This window comes from Microtus pennsylvanicus, chromosome 5 (assembly GCF_037038515.1).
Source record: "Microtus pennsylvanicus isolate mMicPen1 chromosome 5, mMicPen1.hap1, whole genome shotgun sequence".
Taxonomy (NCBI): domain Eukaryota; kingdom Metazoa; phylum Chordata; class Mammalia; order Rodentia; family Cricetidae; genus Microtus; species Microtus pennsylvanicus.
The window spans coordinates 46,601,951-46,624,057 of record NC_134583.1 but is presented as its reverse complement, the minus strand read 5'-3'; the positions used below and the strand labels follow the sequence as shown (position 1 = coordinate 46,624,057).

Below are 22,107 nucleotides of genomic sequence, written 5' to 3'. Positions count from 1 at the left end.
CCTTTTGGGAGCATTGTGCAATGACATGGATGTCTGAGTTGATGGCTTGGAAGGCCTGCAAGAAATCTGTCATCTCTGTCATCAGTTGCCTATTACGGCTCCAGCATTCACTTTGCACTTGCGCAAGAATGTTCTTCCTCATGCTGCTTAACTTGGATTCTAGGTACAAAAAAATATGGTGTCCGGTGATGCATGGAAAATAAGTACAAGAATTGATATAGAAAAGTGAGTGGGGACAGAGGCGGAGCGGCGCGGCGGCAGACGCAAGCGGCAGGGACAGGCATGCAATAAGGAGAGCAGATCGCCCTACTACAATTAAATCAAAGAGGTAGGCCTTTAGTTGGCCAGGTCACTGGCAAATGGGGAGCCTGGTCCTGTCCTGAAGACCCTTCAGAGGGGTGAGAGGGTTCTTGGCCTGCGGCAGGAACCAGGAAACAGAGCGAGGGCATTTTGTAAGCAGAGCCCTTGGCCAGCAGCGAAACCTGATCCGGTTTTTAAAAGACCCATTAGATAGGATCAATAGGAGGAGATGGGCAGGCGCCAAGGCAAGAATACACCCAATAATCTGAAAAAAACATGAAAACACCAGAACCCAATGATCATACAACAGAAGTATTTGAACAACCTAACTCAGAAGAAGTGGAAAAAATTGACTTTATGAATGCAATAGAGTCCCTTAAACAACATGTAAAAATTGCCCTTATAGAAATGGATGAGAAGTATAACAAAAAGTTTGAAGAAATGAGTAAATACGTACATGATACCCTGGGAAACCAAGAAAAAACGATCAAACAGGTAATGGAAACAGTTCAAGAATTGAAAACTGAAATGAAGACAAGGAAGAAAATACAAACTGAGGACCAGCTGGATATGGAAAATCTAGGTCAATGAGCAGAGTCTACAGAAACAAGCATAATCAATAGAATACAAGAGATAGAAGAAAGAATCTCAGATGCTGAGGACACCATAGAGAAAATGAACGAACAGATCAAAGAAAACAGCAAAGCCAACAAATTCTCAACACAAAACATTCAGGAAATATGGGACACAATAAAAAGACCAAACCTAAGAATAATAGGAATAGAAGAAGGAGAAGAGTCACAGCTCAAAGGCCCAGAAAATATTTTCAACAAAATTATGGAAGAAAACTTTCCCAACTTAAAGAAAGATATTCATTTAAATATTCAAGATGCATACAGAACACCAAACAGACTGGATCAAAGAAAAACATCTCCTCCCCATATAATAATCAAAACACAAAATATACAGGTTAAAGAAAGAATATTAAGAGCTGCAAAGGAAAAAGGGCAAGTAACTTATAAAGGTAAACCGATCAGACTTACACCTGACTTCTCTATGGAAACTATGAAAGCCAGAAGGTGCTGGATAGATGTACTGCAGAAGCTAAGAGACCATGGATGCAAACCCAAACTACTATACCCAGCCAAGCTATCGTTCATTATCAATGGAGAAAACAAGACAATCCAGGATAAGAACAAATTTAAACAATACGTAGCCACAAATCCAGCCCTACAGAAAGCAATAGAAGGAAAATCACAACCCAAGGAATCCAACACTGCCAACACTGCTTACAATAACCCAGGCATCTAGTGACCCTTCACCAGCACATCTCAAAGAAGGGAGACACACAATCTCTAATACCAAAAGCAATAAGAATAACCGGAGTAAACAACCACTGGTCATTAATATCACTTAATATTAATGGTCTCAATTCACCTATAAAAAGGCACAGGCTAAAAGATTGGATACGAAAACAGGATCCAACATTCTGCTGGATCTCAACCACAAAGACAGGCCCCTACTCAGAGTAAAGGGTTGGGAAAAGGTGTTTCAAGCAAATGGTCCTAAGAAACAAGCAGGTGTGGCCATATTAATTTCTAACAAAACTGACTTCAAACTAAAATCAATCAGAAGAGACCGAGATGGTCACTTTATACTCATAACAGGAACAATTCATCAGGATGATGTCTCAATCCTGAATATCTACGCCCCCAATATAAAAGCACCTACTTATGTAAAAGAAACATTACTAGAACTCAAGGCAGACATCAAACCACACACACTAGTAGTAGGAGACTTCAACACACCTGTCTCTCCAAGGGACAGGTCAATCAGACAGAAACCTAATAGAGAATTAAGAGAATTATTGGAGGTAATGAAGCAAATGGACTTAACAGACATCTATAGAACATTCCACCCAAATAGGAAAGAATATACCTTCTTCTCTGCAGCTCATGGAACCTTCTCAAAAATTGACAACATACTCGGAAACAAAGGAAATCTCCACAGATACAAAAAAATATCAGTGTCCACCTGTGTCTTATCAGATCACCACGGATGAAAGTTAGAAGGCAACAACCACGCTACCCCCCAAAAACCGACAAACTCATGGAAACTCAACAGTCAACTACTGAACCACACCTGGGTCAAGGAAGAAATTAAGAAAGAAATTAAAGTCTTCCTTGAATTTAATGAAAATAAAGGGACAACATACTCAAACCTATGGGACACAATGAAAGCAGTGCTAAGAGGAAAGTTCATAGCACTAAGTGCCCACTTAAAGAAAACGGAGAATGCATACATTGGGGACTTAACAACACACCTGAAAGCTCTAGAAAAAAAAGAAGCAGACACGCCCAGGAGAAGTAGAAGACTGGAAATAATAAAACTAAGGGCTGAAATCAACAAAATAGAAACACAGAAAACAGTCCAAAGAATCAATGAAACAAAAAGCTGGTTCTTGGAGAAAATCAACAAGATCGACAAACCCCTATCCAAACTAATTAAACGACAGAGAGAGAACACGCAAATAAATAAGATCAGAAATGAAAAGGGGGACATAACCACAGACACAGGAAATTCAGAGAATCATTAGATCTTACTACAAAAGCCTGTATGCCACAAAACTGGAAAATACAAAAGAAATGGACATTTTTTTAAATAAGTACCATATACCAAAGCTAAACCAAGACCAGGTGAATGATCTAAATAGACCGGTTACTCGCAAAGAATTAGAAACGGTTATCAAAAATCTCCCTTCATAAAAAAGCCCAGGACCAAATGGTTTCAATGCAGAATTCTACCAGAACTTCCAAGAAGAACTAATACCTATACTCCTTAATGTATTTCACAATATTGAAACAGAAGAGTCATTGCCAAATTCCTTTTTATGAAGCTACAGTTACCCTGATACCAAAACCACACAAAGACCCAACCAAGAAAGAGAATTATAGACCTATCTCACTCATGAATATCGACACAAAAATTCTCAATAAAATACTGGCAAACCGAATCCAAGAACACATAAGAAAAATTATCCATTATGATCAAGTAGGCTTCATCCCAGAGATGCAGGGCTGGTTCAACATACGCAAATCTATCAATGTAATCCACCATATAAATAAACTGAAAGAAAAAAAACCATATGATCATTTCATTAGATGCTGAAAAAGCATTCGACAAAATTCAACACCCCTTTATGATAAAGGTCTTGGAGAGATTCGGGATACAAGGGTCCTACCTAAATCTAATAAAAGCTATTTACAGCAAGTCAACAGCTAACATAAAATTAAACGGAGAAAAACTCAAAGCCATCCCACTAAAATCAGGAACACGACAAGGATGTCCACTCTCTCCATACCTCTTCAATATAGTGCTTGAAGTTCTAGCAATAGCAATAAGACAACATAAGGAGATCAAGGGGATTCGTATTGGAAAGGAAGAAGTTAAGCTTTCGTTATTTGCAGATGATATGATAGTATACATAAGTGACCCCAAAAATTCTACCAAAGAACTCCTACAGCTGATAAACACCTTTAGTAATGTGGCAGGATACAAGATCAACTCCAAAAAATCAGTTGCCTTCCTATACACTAAGGATAAGGAAGCAGAGAGGGAAATCAGAGAAGCATCACCTTTCACGATAGCCACAAATAGCATAAAATATCTTGGGGTAACCCTGACCAAGGAAGTGAAAGATCTATTTGACAAGTCTTTGAAGAAGACACCAGAAAATGGAAGGACCTCCCTTGCTCTTGGATTGGGAGGATCAACATAGTAAAAATGGCAATTCTACCAAAAGCAATCTATAGATTCAATGCAATCCCCATCAAAATCCCATCAAAATTCTTCACAGATCTGGAGAAGACAATAATCAACTTTATATGGAAAAACAAAAAACCCAGGATAGCCAAAACAATCCTATACAATAAAGGATTGTCTCCAGGCATTACCATCCCTGACTTCAAACTCTATTATAGAGCTACAGTATTGAAAACAGCTTGGTATTGGCATAAAAACAGAGAAGTCGACCAATGGAATCGAATAGAAGCCCCTGACTTTAACCCACAAACCTATGAACACCTGATTTTCGATAAAGGAGCTAAAAGTATACAATGGAAAAAAGAGAGCATCTTCAACAAATTGTGCTGGCAAAACTGGATGTCAATCTGTAGAAGAATGAAAATAGATCCATATCTATCACCATGCACAAAACTCAAGCCCAAATGGATTAAAGACCTCAATATCAGTCTGAACACACTGAACCTGACAGAAGAGAAAGTGGGAAGTACTCCACAGCACATGGGCACAGGAGACCACTTCCTACGTATAACCCCAGCAGCACAGACACTAAGGGCATCATTGAATAAATGGGACCTCCTGAGGCTGAGAAGCTTCTGTAAAGCAAAGGACACTGTCACTAAGACAAAAAGGCAACCCACTTACTGGGAGAAGATTTTCACCAACCCCGCAACTGACAAAGGTCTGATCTCCAAAATATATAAAGAAATCAAGAAACTAGACCGTAAAAGGCTAATCAACCCAATTATAAAATGGGGCACTGAGCTGAACAGAGAATTCTCAACAGAAGAAGTTCAAATGGCCAAAAGACACTTAAGGTCATGCTCAACTTCCTTAGCGATCAGGGAAATGCAAATCAAGACAACTTTAAGATACCATCTTATACCTGTCAGAATGGCTAAAATAAAAAACACCAATGATAGCCTTTGCTGGAGAGGTTGTGGAGAAAGGGGTACACTCACCCATTGCTGGTGGGAATGCAAACTTGTGCAACCACTCTGGAAAGCAGTGTTTCGGTTTCTCAGGAAATTCGGGATCAACCTACCCCTGGATCCAGCAATACCACTCTTGGGAATATACCCAAGAGAGGCCCTATCATACAACAAAAGTATATGCTCAACTATGTTCATGGCAGCATTGTTTGTAATAGCCAGAACCTGGAAACAACCTAGATGCCCTTCAACGGAAGAATGGATGAAGAAAGTATGAAATATATACATATTAGAGTATTACTCAGCAGTAAAAAACAAGGACTTCTTGAATTTTGCATACAAATGGATGGAAATAGAAAACACTATCCTGAGTGATAAGCCAGACCCAAAAAGAGGAACATGGGATGTACTCACTCATATTTGGTTTCTAGCCATAAATAAAGGACATTGAGCTTATAATTCATGTTCCTAGAGAAGCTAAATAAGAAGGTGAATCCAAAGACAAACACATAGGCATCCTCATGACTATTAACCTTCATCAGGCGATGATAGGAGACAGAGACAGAGACCCACATTGGAGCACCGGACAGAAATCTCAAGGTCCAAATCAGGAGCAGAAGGAGACGGAACACGAGCAAGGAACTCAGGACCGCAAGGGGTGCACCCACACCCTGAGACAAGGGGATGTTCTATCGGGAACTCACCAAGGCCAGCTGGCCTGGGTCTGAAAAAGCATGGGATAAATCCGGACTAGCTGAACATAGCGGACAATGAGGAATACTGAGAACTCAAGAACAATCGCAGTGGGTTTTTGATCCTATCGCACGTACTGGCTTTGGGGGAGCCTAGGCAGTTTGGATGCTCACCTTACTAGACCTGGATAGAGGTGGGCGGTCCTTGGGCCTCCCACAGGTCAGGGAACCCTGATTGCTCTTCGAGCAGATGAGGGAGGGGGACTTGATTGGGGGAGGGGGAGGGAAATGGGAGGCGGTTGTGGGGAGGAGGCAGAAATCCTTAATAAATAAATTAAAAAAAAAAAAGTGAGTGGATTCCAGAGAACTTAGACACAATGCGGACACTAAGAGAGACTCACATAGATCTAATCTACATGAAAAGTAGAAAGTAGAAAAAGACAAGATCTCCCGAGTAAATTGGGAGCATGGGGACCTTGGGGGAGGGGAGAGGCAAGAAGGGGAGCAGAAAAAAATGTAGAGCTCAATAAAAATCAATTAAAAAAGGGCAAAAAGAGAAAAGTAAATGGGCAAGCAGGAAGTTTCCTCATAATATGACAATAGAGGTAAACAAATGAGCAGAAAGGGACAATCACAAGGGATTCTACAGTGTTGCCTGGAGCCCCCAGCCCAGCATAGTGAAGGGAAGGGAAGGGGACCGTGAGAAGGCTTGAGGAGGTCTCCGCAGAGGCAGATATTGAAATGAATGTCTGAGTAGTTTAACACTCCAAGCATGAACATGGAAATGCACATTCTTGTCTATGTTTTGGAGTCTTTCTTCTTGCAGAAGGGATACCAAGAAGAGGGTTAAAGCTGCATCTTTCTGTTTTTGTTTATTTGTTTTGTCCTTTTGGGTTCTTGTTTACTTGTTTGTTTTAATGTAGTACATGCCACCAAGCCCAACTTGTCTTTTGTTTTTGCAGATTAAAGAAAAGCAACTCAGGTAGATAAGGTTAGAAGACAATCTGCCCTTGGTAATATGAAAAACTTCATTGTCTGGGGAAGCAGGAATAAGGGAGCTATAAACCTGTCTCCGATGGGGAAAGGTTCTTGTCAAGAAGCCTGAGTTAGGTGGAAGAGAGAACTGACTCTTTAGAATGTTCTCTGACTTATACACCCACACATTCATGTTTGTACATACATGCACCATGATATGGGAATACATACACACAGTATACAAATGTAATTTTTGTTTTTTATTACTTTTAATTGTATTGTGTGTATTATGTGTGGGGGGAGTGGTATGTGTATGGGAGTGCAGGTGTCAGGGAAGCCAGATATATTTGATTTCTTGGAGCTATACCCGAGAGGGATGCTGGGAGCCAATTCAGATTCTCTGGAACAACAATGACACACTCATAACCACTGAGACAGCTCTCTAGTCCCAAGTGTAATTTTATAAAAGAATGCAGGAATAATATCCATATGATACAATTCACTGACTGTAAAGATGGTTATAAAAGCTATCATTATTTTATATACTACCAAAAAAGGAAAAAATTAACTCGGACATGCTATAATGCTGTTAAGACACTTCTTAAGTTTAGATATGCTAAAATAGCCATGAGATATCAAAATGTCATATAAAAGTATGGAATACCAGAAAATCCAGTACTGAGTACTTATATGCCAGACATTATTTCAAGTATTTCACATGTATTAACTTATTTTATCCTTATAGATTCCTTTGGAGTACGTATTTATACTTATGTTATAAATAAGCAGAGGCTCAGAGAGGTTAATTGTATAGGTCCACATTACACAATGGTAGAATAATGAGTCATACTTAGAGAACTTTGTTTTACTCCATTATACTTCAGGTTACAAATGTAATATAAAGTTAGGCAAGTATACAGGTAGTCTGTGATATACACATATATCAAGTAGAATAGTATAATTATACTTTATTTTATATACTACATAATGTTATGTAAAAGTAAACATACCTACCCGCTATTAGCATCTATGCAACTGGTAGGTAGAACAGTGAGTTTGGAGGCAAACAGTTGAGATCCACTGCATATGGCACTTTCAGAGACTCGAAAAGAGTATTCAGAGAATTAGGCACCAAGAGATGAAGCTGATAAAACTTACTAAGAAGGAACTTTTGCAGGGCACCGATGCTGAACAGAGCCTTTCTGTTGTTGCTAGGGCACTGGACTGGGCTGCTTTGGGACCAGGAGGGCTGGGCAGGAGAGCAACAGTGACACCACATGGCGGGAAGGAGCAGTGATGAATGAAGTTTTCGGGCTCCTTGGGCCCATGAGCTGGATGGAGATGGACTGAGAAACTGTTTTGAGAGATAGTAAAAGGAGAAGAAAGGAGAAGACTTGGTAATGGGTTGGGTGTGGTATACTTAATACCCTTCTCGGTTCAAGGGAGTTTGGGGGAAAAAAGGAACAGAGTTAGCAAATAAGGCGATAAAATATGATCAGCAAGAAGACTGAAGCAGACAAAAAGAATAAGAGAAAATGAAAAACATCAATACCTATGTTGGTCATTTCTAGAAGTAATTCAAAAATAAAGCAAAAAACAAAACTTGTTTTCCCTCCTATAACCCTGAGTGACACCTTTAGTAATCTAGGCTTCAAATAAACTGGAGCTGTGTGTCTCACATCATGACGCAAGGGAGAAACAGAGCGAGCTAGGACACGAGCTCTGAACTGATGAGCCCGTGGATCCTGGACTAGGGATCATGAATTTTACAAATTAGAAAGAGAACAGACTCCTGGGGCACCAAAACAAAGCCAGAAAGAAAGTGAACTAATCACAGTATCTTGTTCCTACCTTGCCAGAACGAACCCCTCCCCAAGAGTTAGTTGGAAGCATCAGAGGCAGAAACCTAGTGAGGAGCAGAAGCCAGAGGGCTAGGCAAGCAGAGGGCTAGGCAGGCGGGATGCTTTCAAGCAAAGCAATATGTCTCTAGGTCCCAGAGTCAAGGCTCTTACCTTCATAACAAAAGGAGGCGTGTGTGTGTGTGTGTGTGTGTGTGTGTGTGTGTGTGTGTGTGTGTGTGTGTGTGATAAGTCCAATATTTAATCTTAGCAATAAATGCTATGGCTGGGACTGTGTGAGAATCAAAACAACTTGCATTTCTACTAAGAAAACAAACTACTGGCTCCCTAATCCATCCCGTCATAACCCTCTCTAAGACCAGCTCATAGTACAGGCAGGCACTCAGCTAGTACATGATAGCATGAGCCATCCTTCCCACAGGAAGGAAGAGAGAGGGAAGGTGAGATGGCAAAAAAGAGGTAGTAGACCGATAATTTCCCTTGATAAGAAATGACAAGAGGGCCAGGCGGTAGTGGCACACGCCTTTAATCTCAGCACTAGGGAGACAGAGGCAGGCGGATCTCTGTGAGTTTGAGGCCAACCTGGTCTAGAGAGCAAGTTCCAGGACAGCCAGGGCTACAGAGAAGAGCCCTGTTTTGGAAAATAAAAAGTGACAAGAGGAAGAAAATAAAATGGACTGAAGAGAAAATAGAATAGTATGCTCTTATGTTCCACTTTTCATATGGAGCTGTGGGAAGAGGCCTTAAATGGTTCCATGCTGAACATGAATAATCACTGCATAGTGAGAATTGTAGTGCACTGTGTTGTGGCAGAAAGAAACTGAATCCAACATTTATAAGTGTCCCTGGTCCCAAATGGCAGGAGATACCAAAGATAGCTGAACATTGATCCCACTGGGCCCAGATGCAGTTTCTGTCTTGGAAGTAAGGGATCCCAAGGTAAATAACAGGAGTAGTCAGCCTAAAACAAGTAGTAAGCCTAAGAGATAAGAAGAGGAACTTGCTGGGTGGTGCACACCTTTAATCCCAGCACTCAGGAGGCAGAGGCGGATCTCTGTGAGTTCGAGGCCAGCCTGGTCTACAAGAGCTAGTTCCAGGACAGGAACCAAAGCTACAGAGAAACCCTGTCTCAAAAAACCAAAAAGAAGAGGAGGAGGAGGAGGAGGAGGAGGAGGAATAAAAAAAAATCAGTGGTGCTAGAAATGCAAATCAAAATGACTCTGAGATACCATTGTATTACACCTGTCAGTACAGCTAAGATCAAAAACACTGAGGACAGCTTATGCTGGAGAGGATGTGGAGCCAAGGGAACACTCCTCTACTGCTGCTGGTGGGAGTACAAACTTGTACAGCCACTTTGGAAATCAGTATGGCGGTTTCTCAGAAAATACGGACTCAACCTACCTTGAAAACCAGCAATATCACTCTTTGGCATATACCCAAAGGATGCTCAATCATACCACAAGGACACTTGCTCAACAATATTCATAGAGTTGGGCAGTGGTAGTGCACACCTTTTTTAGTCCTAGCACTCTTGTAGGCAGAGACAGGCAGATCTCTGAGTTCAAGGCCAGCCTGGTCTATAGAGCAAGTTCCAGGATAGGCTCCAAAGCTACAGAAAAATCCTGTCTTGAAAAATAAAAAAAAACCCACAATATTCATAACAGCATTATTCATAATAGCTAGGACCTGGAAACACCCTAGATACCCCTCAACTGAAAAATGGATAAAGAAAATGTGGTACATTTACACAATGGAGTATTATTCAGCTGTAAAAAACAATGACATTATGAAATTTGCAGGAAAATGGATGGAACTAGGAAAAAAAAAACATCCTAAGTGAGGTAACCCGGACTCAGAAAGACAAACACGTTATGTACTCACTCATAAGTGAATATTAGCTATAAAACAAAGGCTAACCAGACTACAATCCACAGCTCCAGAGAAGCTAGAGCCTTCTTCCACTAATTGATGGAACCAGATGCAGAGATCCACAACCAAACACCAGGCCGAGCTCTGGGAATCCAGTCAAAGAGAGGCAGGAGGGAATATATGAGCAAGGGAGATCAAGATCATGATGGAGAAATCTACAGAGACAGCTGAACCAAGCTCGTGGAAACTCATGAACTCTGGACGGACAGCTGTGGAGCCTCCACGGGACCAAACTAAGCCCTCCGTCTGTGGGAGACAGTATCTGAAGGGCCCCTGGCAGTAGGATCAAGATTTATCCTGATTTATCCCAATCCTAGCTTGTTAGAGCCCATTCCTATGAGGGGATGCCATGCTCAGCCTTAAGAGAGAGGGGAAGGGCTTGGTCCTGTCCTAACTTAAGGTGCCAAACTGTGTCAACTCCCCAGAGGAGCCCTCACCCATTGGGAGGAGTAGATGGGGTGTGTGGCTGGGGAGGACCAGGAGCAGTGGGAGGAGTAGATGGGGGTGTGTGGAGGAGTAGATGGGGGTGTGTGGCTGGGGAGACCAGGAGCAGCGGGAGGAGGAGTGGGAGGTAGAACTTTGGTTGGAATGTAAAATGAAATTTAAAAAATAAATTAGTTTTTAAAAAAGTCAATGGTATGCCAGGCAGTGGTGGCACACACCTTTAACCGCAGCACTTGGAAAGCAGAGGCAAACAGATCTCTGTCAATTCAAGGCTAACCTGGTCTACAAGAGCTAGTTTCAGGATAGCCAGGACTGTTATACAAAGAAACCCTGTCTCAAAAAACCAAAAGTAAATAAGTAAATAAAAAATAAAAATAAATCAATGGTGCTAAGAATTCTGAACTAACCAATATTCAATTCCCAGCAACCACATGGTGGCTCACAACCATCTGTAATGAGATCTGGTGCCCTCTTGAGGAAGAGACCTGGTCAGTTGTTCTCATCAACTTAGACCATGAAACCCAATATGGACAAGTTCAATAGAACCGCCATATATGGGCTGCCCTGCATACTTCAGCATTGCCAGGGCATAAATTTGATTTTGCATTTCAAACATTCAAAATAGACTGAACTGGACCAGAGTGGTTCCTTTGGATTAGAAGAGTCATCTAACTGGGAGAAGTGTGTTCTTTAGCCACTGTCCACAGAGTTAGGACTACAAGGTGAGGCAAGAACAAAGAGTAACTTTTCATACATGCAAATAGTGGTAGAAATGTTAGCACCACTACATTCAAGAAAGGTGCACTCTAGATCCCCAAAAATCTGTATGAAGAAAACCAAGTACAGGCTAAGGATCTTTTAAAAACAGGGATAGAAAAGTTTTCATCAATCAAATGATTCCTAATGAATACAGGGAATGAATGAAGCCAAACAGAAGCTGACCTCTTGGACCATATCTTTGATAGCAAAGAGAAAGGGTTGTGAGCTAGAGCTTTGGAAGGTTCCAAAGGTCCCTGGAGGATTTGCTAGTCCTAAGATGACTGTGTACAAGTAGGTAAGGAAGGAAGATGTAGGGAAGATAAGAAGCACTTACCCAACTCTGCTTGAACATCATGGCCACTCAGGAGCAGCAACTTGCCTTTTGTCAGCAACTGGACAGGCATATTGGAGACACGTTCCTGCCAATCTTTCAGCTGGCTGACTAGTACTACATAGTCCTTAATGGGGGAGCCTCTCAGGTTCTCTAACTTCTGAGGATCCCAAGCTTTCAGGAACTTATAGATGCCTTCCACCCACTGCTGTTCACTGCAGAATTCCCGAACCTCCTGCAGCATGTCCTAAGGGTAGATAAGGTGTGTAAGGCAGAGGCAGTGGTTATGATGGAAGCTGGCAGCCAGCAGACCATTTCTCAAGCCTCTGTTCTCACCTCCAGCAGTGTCTGTTGTACAGCCAGTGCCTGTTGGATTCTAGTATTGTTGTCCAAGTCCTCCTGCACATGATTATAATTGGTGTGTAGATACTGACCCCGAAGTCGGTGCCCACGGACCTCCAGGACATTAGTAATTGCATGAGACTTCCAGGGCCACACAAATCCTACATTTGGGCCACAGAAGAGGTGAACAGCATCGCTGGGCTTTCCATGAAACTTGGGCATCAGGAATTCTGCATTTGAGTCCTGGTCTTTATCATCTAGTGGAGCACACAATATAATAGTTTATAAGCACTCTCCAGAAGACCACACCAACCTTCTTTCTCTCCTAAATGCACACACTCATCACACACCATGCTGCTATTTCCTGCTATTGAGTGAGTCTATACATACATCATCAACATTAACCAACACAGTACAGCAAATCCATGTAGGGAGTGGATCAGCAAGAATGTACATGCTGAGAATAGAATTTGTTTAGTGTAAGCAGGAAAGGAAATTATTACAACTTATCAAGTGGGTTTCAGAGTAATTAGATCTGAAAAGTGAAAATGTTGTAGGCTGAATAGAGTCTGGCTGACTGGCAAGTTGGGGTGTCATTACCACATCACCAACATCTGCAGAGTGGATATATAACCTGCCTTTTCTCCAACTTAATTCTGAATTGAACGCTCAGATGGATTTAATTGGTGGGCTCTGCATCACCTGTGCTGTCTAGCTGCAAGGGGACAGGAAAGTACACTGCGGAGCATCTTAGCCTCTACAGAACAGATGCGTGATTGAATATGCCAGTTCCCAATATCCACCCAAGGAATTAACCTTAGACCTGGCTTCTCCCTATAACATTTTAGGAACTGGTTAATTGCCAGTGCCAGTATTTTTGGTAAAAAGAGATGCCAGCAGAAACAGCTGAGAGAGTTTACATCTCAAAACTACAAGCAGGAAGCAGAGGGCACAGAGGAAGTATGGGAGATTTTCGAAGCCTCAAAGCCTGCCCCCGTGACACACCTCCTCCAACAAGACCACATCTCCCATCCCTTACCAAATAGTTCTACCACCAGAGGAGCAAGTATTCAAGCCTATGAGCCTAAAGGAGCCACTCTCAGTCAACCACCACACTAATATACATGAGGTCCACCTTCAGATTATATCCAAAATCTAGCTAATCTCCCCACACCTATCATCACTTTACCTCACCTTAACCAAGTCACCATTGTCTTTCACTGCCGTTATAGAGGCAGGCAACCATAAGGAGAGCGTATAAGTCTGGACTCTGCGTGGCTTAAACTACACACACTCTCCATTGCCAACAACCTGGACTCTCCATCCTGCACTGAGTTGTAGTTGAAGTGTAGAATCCATTTCTTTTTTTTTTTAAAGGCATACACCACCACCACGTGGCAAATCTGCTTTCTTTTATTTATTCATTCATTTATTTACTTATTTGTTTATTTATTTATTATGTATACAATATTCTGTCTGTGTGTATGCCTGCAGGCCAGAAGAGGGCACCAGACCTCATTACAGATGGTTGCGAGCCACCATGTGGTTGCTGGGAATTGAACTCAGGACCTCTGGAAGAGCAGGCAATGTTCTTAACCTCTGAGCCATCTCTCCAGCCCTAGAATCCATTTCAAACACTGAAATAAGTTATTCCCCTCAGCCACCTCTTAGTATCTCCTCTTTTGTGGTTAGTTTCCATTCAAATATTTTGCAGAATTTGTCTAGGAACCAGAGGCAAGGGGGAAGGGGCAATCCAGCATGAACCAGATTAGGATTCAAGCACAGTGTTCTGAGTGAACTTTTAGGGTAAATCCCCTATTTGCCATTTATGCCTATGCATAATTGGGCATGCTTATGCTTAGAGTCAGAGGCATCATGGGAAAAGTTACACATATTAAAGTTAGGCGTACATAATTCAAGCTTGCTGATTAAAACAAAGAACCGACCACACTCTACCACTTAGCAGCCCTCCTCATCTTCTTCTCAGACCTCACAACACTTGGCACCCTAGCCCGCGTGGCCCACTGCTCTCTGTCAGTGTGTCCTGTACTGTCTCTTTAAGTAAAACTTGCTGCTTTGCTATTTGTGTGTGCTCTTTCAGTTCTTTCTATAAGATGCTAAGAGCCTGGAAACTCGTGGTCCAGACAGCAACTCTTGGGCACATTACTGCAGTAATCTTCTAGTCTTTGCCTGCTTTGGCTCTTGCCTACAATACCTTATAGGCTGTTCCACGTAGAAACAGTAACAGTGCTGCCAGAAGGGATTCTGAAATGATGGTTGTAAAAACCATTTTGAAATAACCCCAAATCCTCACAGGAAAATGATAAAGCAATTAGAAACTCACCTATGTGCAATATTTAAACAACTAAGGAAAATGCACACACGTTCCAAAGCACCAGTGAGTGGCTAGCCCTAGCCTCAAGATACCAGCACTTATGGGTATGTAAAACACCAATACTTTTTGTCACTTAATCTAAGCTTACTTTTTGAAAATATGTGCCCATCGAGTGTGATTGATATGTATTTATCAATATAAAATACAGACTCCTTTTCCAGAACCCTTTTCTTTTTGTGAATGATCTCCTAAAATTAATTTCATTTTTCATTCATCTTCATGAAGACATATCAGTTGGATAGGAACATTAAAAGACATCTAATGTTTTTAATGCTTTTTTTTATGACAACATTAGTACCCTGAAAAGGGAATGTCAATATGTATTTTCTTTCTGATGGTTAACAAAGTTGAGGATTAGGGCTGGAGATTTGGCTCAGTGGTTAAGAGCACTGGCGGCCCTTCCAGAGAACCCAAGTTCAATTTCTGGCACCCATATGGCAGCATACAACTGTCTGTAACTCCAGCTCCAGGAGATTTGAAACTTTCATACATATAGGCAAAACACCAATGCACATAAAATAATAAGTAATAAATAAATCATTTAAAAACTTTACTTTTTTTAATTTGAAGATTAATATCTCAACATCTTAATGAATTGGCCTATTAGGAATAACAGGGCCACATGAAGATGCTGAGCAAGCAGAACTTGTCAAACAAGCACACATTAGTTTAACAATCAAATTCAACAGAAAATAAAATGCAATTATGATATTAGAGAAAACCCAGAATTTGGAGTGAACCAGGGAACAGACAATGTATCCACGTACACACCCACCACCACACACAATCACATAAGTGCATGAATAAGCAAGCACATGTACATAAGCACATGAATTAGTGAGCACAACTCCCTCTGGACTCTCCTCCCTCCCAATAGACATGCACAGTACCCAGGTTAGAGCTGCCCCTGGCTGGTGCTGAGCCTCTTGTCCACTTCCATGCCATTTGCACTCTACGTGTGTCCCTCCCCTCTAAGCAGACTTCCTATCTCCTGCGTCTGCCACTTTAAATACCTTCAGAATTCAGGGGATCCATGGAGGTTCTCATGTCTGTAGACTGCACTACCTTCATGTTAGGAGACAGAAAAGGAACAGAAAAAAAGAAACAATGAGAGTCTAAGCTGGCTGAGAAGTTTGGATTCAATAGAGGATAGGACTAGGAGTTCCAAGGGCGCGTCCCCTGCCCAATCCAAACACCTTTAGGGCAGAGGTCTTGATAGCTTGCAGGCCCTTAGTAAGACTCTGGATGATAGTTTCAACACAAGGCATAGGAGACAACCGGCCATTGTCATCAAAGACTAGCTGTGATAAGAGAAAGGGGTTTTCTCTTGGGACCTGGAAAAAAAGGATCAGGAGAGGTTACAGGGCCAAATGAAAGGGCACCTCCCCTGCCCCCATGTAGTCTGATCCCACCCTACCCACCACCTCACTTGCATGGTGTTGGCTATAAAGGAAGTTATTTCTTCTTCTAAGATGGAAACAAGATTCTGACAAATCATGTAGTCAATCATGCGGGCAAGCTTTCCCAGCTTCAGCAACCATGTTTCTGCCTGCTTCAGCTTCTTCTCCAGATTCCTGCACAACACCCTCTGAAGGTATATAGAGCCTTGGCCTTTCCTGATCCTGTTCCAGTTCTGCACTCTTTCCTGCAGGCCCTGCTGCATTTGATATGTGTCTTCGTGAACCTTCCAGGGTAGAAAGGTGAAACTCATTTGATATGTATCTTCATGAACCTTCCAGGGTAGAAAGGTGAAACTCATCCCAGAGAAGGACAGGAAAGAAGGCAGCTACCCACTGGTCCCTGCAAGCAACGAGGTCCTGGTTTTCTGAACCTAGAGTCTAGATTTGCACGTGGAAGGTTCCCTTTTAGTATAGACTGCTCCATACCCTTTTAAATGACTTGAGAAGACGCAAACCAAGGACTTACATTCAGAGGACCTATGTGTTAATGTGATAGGCCAGGCCTACCTGTGGAAAGGCCACGGGATAAGGCAGCTGACCTTGGTGGTACATACCTGTAATCCCAACATTTGAAATATGTAGGCAAGGACACCAGGAGCTAAAGGTCAGCCTGAGTTATAATGAGACCGTGCCTCAAAACAAACAAGCAGGGGGCTGGAGAGATGGCTCAGAGGTTAAGAGCAGTGCCTGAGTTCAATTCCCAGCAACCACATGGTGGCTCACAACCATCTGTAATGGGGTCTGGTGCCCTCTTCTGGCCTGCGGTCATACACACAGACAGAATATTGAATACATAATAAATAAATAAATAAATAATTAAAAAAAAAACAAACAAGCAAACAAAAGACCCAGGATGAACCTCAATTAGAAAAAGGGAGTGTCACAAGGAAATGAGCAGATAAAGATTGCATGATTAAAGCTAGTAATGATCGCAGGATTTGAACTCTAACCATTAGGCCTGGGATGATGGAGCCTGTTCAGAAACATACATTCTATTACAAGATATTTATGGGCACTGACATAGACTTGCAATTGAGAAGTTGGTGTGGGGAGTTTCTATGGGTTCTTCTTGGATCTAGAAGACTTTAAACTGACAGAGGCTGAAAGTTGTCAAGTTTCCGCATCTGTCCAGTTGAGGAATCTAAGAGAGACATAGGAAAGCTATGCTTGGCCAGATGAACCCGATGGTCCCTGATGCTCCCCTGTTCCTTGCTACGCTCCACTGAGCTTGTGATTAGAACAGATTGATGTCTGCGCATTGTATTTCTATTCTCTATGAACTCAAGTCTCCGTGTTCTGCAACTCAGTTGAGCCCTAAGAACACATGTCCTCACTAATGGCAAAGTGTCATTTTCCATGCTACGGTAATACCCTCTTTATAGCTGTCAGTCTAGTACAGGTTTTCTCAACCTTCCTAATGCTGCGACCCTTTAATACAGTTCCTCCAACCATAAATTATTTTAATTGCTACTTCATAACTGTAATTTTGCTACTGTTATAAATCATAATGTAAATATATGATATGCTGAATATCTGATACTCTGTAGAGTAGTTTCATTCTAAATATTTAGAGAAAGAATATAATGCCTTCCATTGAAGGGTCCCCTTTGGTTGCTAATCAGCATAAAATTATATAAATGACAATAATAATTATGATTGAAAAATAATCAATATACAGTTTGAAAATACCATCACTAGGCACAATAACTTGGAATTTATACTTCTTTTATGTCTGATAAATATAACTCAACATCCATTCTTAATTTAAAAAAAAACGCTTTAGCAAATGAGTAAGGGAGAGTCACAAAACATCCACAATTAACATCTTTTCTTTAACGTTTCAAAACTATATTGTCTTCATGATTCTGTATTTTAATGCATTTATAGACAGAATGCATTTATTCAGCACAAATTAAAAGTTTGGCTTGAACAGCTCAGTGAGGGGCTGTGAGAATTACTGAGTTCACATATCCCATATCTCTTTTTTTTAAATATTTATTTATTACGTATACAATATTCTGTCTGTGTGTATGCCTGCTGGCCAGAAGAGGGCACCAGACCTCATTACAGATGGTTGTGAGCCACCATGTGGTTGCTGGGAATTGAACTCAGGACCTTTGGAAGAGCAGTCAATGCTCTTAACCTCTGAGCCATCTCTCCAGCCCCCCACCCCTATCTCTTGAAGGTGATCACTGGCCAGGAGATATTTCATTCTGTTCCATGCAGCAGCAGAGAAAACTGCTCTATGTGTTTAATGCTTGTCTTTTTGTTTCTTAACCAATGTTTAATTTCTTTAGAGAATTGTCCTTAACATATGTAAGTCTCGGGGTTCAATCCTCAGAACCAGGAAAAGAAACTCTTGCCTATCTCAAAACAACAAAAATCCTGCCCCATAGTCTAAAAGACTCTTTTTTTTTCTTTTGCAATGATATCTTTTACCCATAGTGAATGGCACTGAAGCATTAGTTAGAAAACAAAGGCCTAGTGAAAAATCTAATAAATGTGTTCAAGACATCTAAAAGAAAGTCACTAACACAAAGCACGAAGAGATCCACATTCACGGTTAAGGAATTGACGACAGCTTGGTGGCACACACCTTTAATCCCAGCACTTGGGAGGCAGAGGCAGACAGATCTTCAGGTTCTTAGGGACAGTCTGACCTACATATTTAATTCCTGAACAGCCAGGGTTACATAGAGAGACCATATGCTTAAAAAAAAAAAAGCAAGTGCAATATAGCCAGGGCAATCTTTAAGATTAAAAAAGGTGTATGATTTGCAATACCAGATATAAAGCCTCACCAGAAAGCTGTAATAATGAAGTCAGTGTGACCCTGAAAAAATATGGGTAGGCTTATGAATGGTACAGATTTTTAGAGACAAACTCTTACAGATTTAAAAGGGTGTCATTTAAGAAAACAGTATCAAGGTCTAGGGAGATAGAAAGTATCTGTCTCAAAAGCATGAGGAGTTGAGTTCAGAGCTCAGCAGCCAAGTTAAGAAGTTGGAATGTAAACTGGGAAGTGGCGGCGCATGCCTTTAATCCCAGCACTAGGCCAGCATAGTCTACAGAGTGAGTTCCAGTACAGCCAGGGCTACACAAAGAAACCCTGTCTCGAAAAAGAAGACGAAGTTGGAATGGAACTCTAGTGTGTGGGCTGGCGACAGGTAGATCCCTGAAGCTCACTGATAAGCAAATCTACACAGCTGGTAAGTGTCAGGTTCAGTGAGAGACCATGTCTCAAAAACAGAGAAGGTATAGAATGCGATTGAGGACCACAGCTGGTATCTACCTTTGGCCTACACATACATCCATATAAACATACAAACAAATGTATACCCTACACAAATACACCAGAAAAAATAAACAGAGCAAGAGAGAGAGAAAGAAAGAAGGAAAGATCAATTGTAAATGAATATTCACTTTTGTGTCCCAGATACGAAAAATCACACAGAAACTATATTAATTACAATATTGTTTGGCCAATAGCTCAATCATATTCCTAGCTAGCTCTTACATCTTAAATTAACCCATTTGTATGAACCTATGTATCACCATGAGGTTGTGGCTTACTGGTAATGTTCTGGCATCTTTCTTCTTCAGTGGCTTCATGGCATTTCCTCAGCTACTCTCTCTGTCTCTGTTCAGATTTCCAACCTGGCTTTACTCTGCTAAGCCACTGACCGAAACAGCTTTATTTATCAACCAATAAAAACAACATATATACAGAAGGACATCCCACATCAATCAATAATATTAAATGGAGAAAAGAGGTTTTTGAGGGATTTTTTATTTTTTTGAGACAAGGGCATTTTGTGTATCCCTGGCTATCCTGGAGCTTGCTTTGTAGACCAGAATGGCCTTGAACTCACAGAGATTCGCCTGCCTCTGCCTCCCAAGTGCTGGGAATAAAAGCATGTACCACCACTGCCCAGCTGAAAAGAGATTAATTCAAAGGAAAATTAATTTTGACTCTTACCTCACCTCACATATAAAAAAAATGGAAACAGACTATAAACCTAACTTTAAAGATGAAGTAATAAAACTACTGTAGAAAAACATAAGACATTATTGTGTGACTCGGAATAAGTGCAGATATTTTAAACAAGGACTCAAAAGACTTGATTGTTGTGGAATATTACTTTAGGCAAAGTAATATTTAGATGTTTGTTTCTGCTACCTTTGTTAAAGATGTAAAGATGTGTTACATTTGTTTCACCTTGTCTACCTAAGGCATCTGGTTAGTCTAATAAAAGCTAATAGCTAGGCAGGAGAGTAATAGGTGGGACTGGCAGGCAGAGAGAATAAATGGGAGAAATCTAGGCTTGAGAGAAAAAAAGAGAAGGAACAAAGAGAATAAGGGAAAAAGAGGGACACACCCAGAGCCAGAAGCCAGGCAGCCACTAGCAGTCATGGAGACAGCAGGAAAGTAAGATATACAAGGGGGGGGGGGGGGAGAGAAAGTCCTGAGGCAAAATGTAGATGAGATGAAGAGAAACAGATTGAGTTATAAGGGCTAGCAAGAAATGAGCCTAAACTAAGGCTGAGCATTCATAATGCTCCCCATGTCATGATTTGGGTGCTGGGTGGTGACCCAAAAGAGGAAGCCTGCTACACTTGATTAAGAAAACTTCTCTCCAAGGGCTGGAGAGAAGGCTCAGCAGTCAAGAGATGGCTGCTCTTCCAAAGAACCAAGATTCAATTCTCAGCACCTAAATGATGGTTCACAACCAACTGTAACTCCAGCTCCAGGGAATCCTATGTCCACTTCTGGCCTCTGTGCACATCTGGCACATATATTATGCACAGACACACATGCAAGAAAAACTCGCATACATGTAAAAAATTTAAAAATTAAAATTTTTGTTTACCAAAAGACAAAATTAAAATAGTGAAAAGGTAAGCTACAAGCTTGTCATACAATTGATATAGGATTTACATTTACAATGTCTAACAAACTCTGTGGGAGTAGAACATTACTCTCACACATACCAGAGAACACAGCACCTCTGAATCTGCTACAGACATGTAGCAGTTTTCTCATATGCACCAAACACTTCTTCAGCAAAGTCCAAGTGTATATCCCATATTTAACTCTGACACTATCTGGAAACAGCCTTGGGTCCCTTTTCAGATGACAATCAATGTCCAACGTCTTTGTTCAATTGTGTTGCTATAACAAGTTACTTGGAACTAAATAATTTATAAAGAACAGAAATTTATTTTCTCACAGTTGTGGAGGCCGAGAAGAGGCTTCTTTCCACATCCTCCAGTGAGAGGAAAAGGGTGAAGGGGGGAGGGGGCAGCGGCAGAGCCCTCAAGGTTCTATCACCTTCCAAAGGCTCCACCTCCTATCACTGCCACAATGCCACCTGGTTTAAACACCAAACAAAAGCATAAAAACAGGTGACAGGCAAGAGGCAAGAACCTGACAAGACACCTAGAGTACTCAATGGGGATGTGGACCTCAGATACAAATCAGTCATAATTAGGAAAGATTCTATCACTGTATTCTTCTACTAGCCACGGAGGCCTGCCACAGGTTCAAAGATAATTCCAGATGCATGAAAGGTAAGAATTCTAATTCTTAATTTCCCAAATGCTCAATTGCTTCCTGTTAGCACAAACACCTGACAAAACAGACCTTCCTTTTCCCCCTGCTCCTAGGCCAGGAAAAACCTTTAGGGAACATTAGGATCCCAATCTTTGGTCAATTTTTGTTGATCCATCTGTTTTGGAATAGAAACTATAGTTGCTGAGCAGAAAACTGTGTCTAATCCAACAGCAGGATCCAAGTCACACAGGGGTCCCAGGGTAATCAAGAGAAGGCTGGAACTCTGAACAGCTCTGGTTGGAGAAAAGGCTCACAATAAAGTAAAGCCTCT

The 22,107-nt window shown here is 41.3% G+C and overlaps 1 protein-coding gene across 4 annotated transcripts in view; it reads right to left on the bottom strand.

Moving 5' to 3' along the window:
• Window positions 1-22,107, bottom strand: part of Dnhd1 (dynein heavy chain domain 1) — a 72,474-nt gene that overhangs the window by 40,999 nt on the left and 9,368 nt on the right. For all 4 annotated transcript variants that reach the window (XM_075971781.1, XM_075971783.1, XM_075971784.1 and 1 more), the window contains exons 7-12: window positions 16,192-16,446; window positions 15,959-16,096; window positions 15,776-15,827; window positions 12,362-12,624; window positions 12,029-12,272; window positions 2-159 (exon numbers count right to left, since the gene is read on the bottom strand). In XM_075971781.1, coding sequence (XP_075827896.1) covers window positions 2-159; window positions 12,029-12,272; window positions 12,362-12,624; window positions 15,776-15,827; window positions 15,959-16,096; window positions 16,192-16,446 — 1,110 coding nt within the window. The remainder of the gene's footprint in view (window position 1; window positions 160-12,028; window positions 12,273-12,361; window positions 12,625-15,775; window positions 15,828-15,958; window positions 16,097-16,191; window positions 16,447-22,107) is intronic.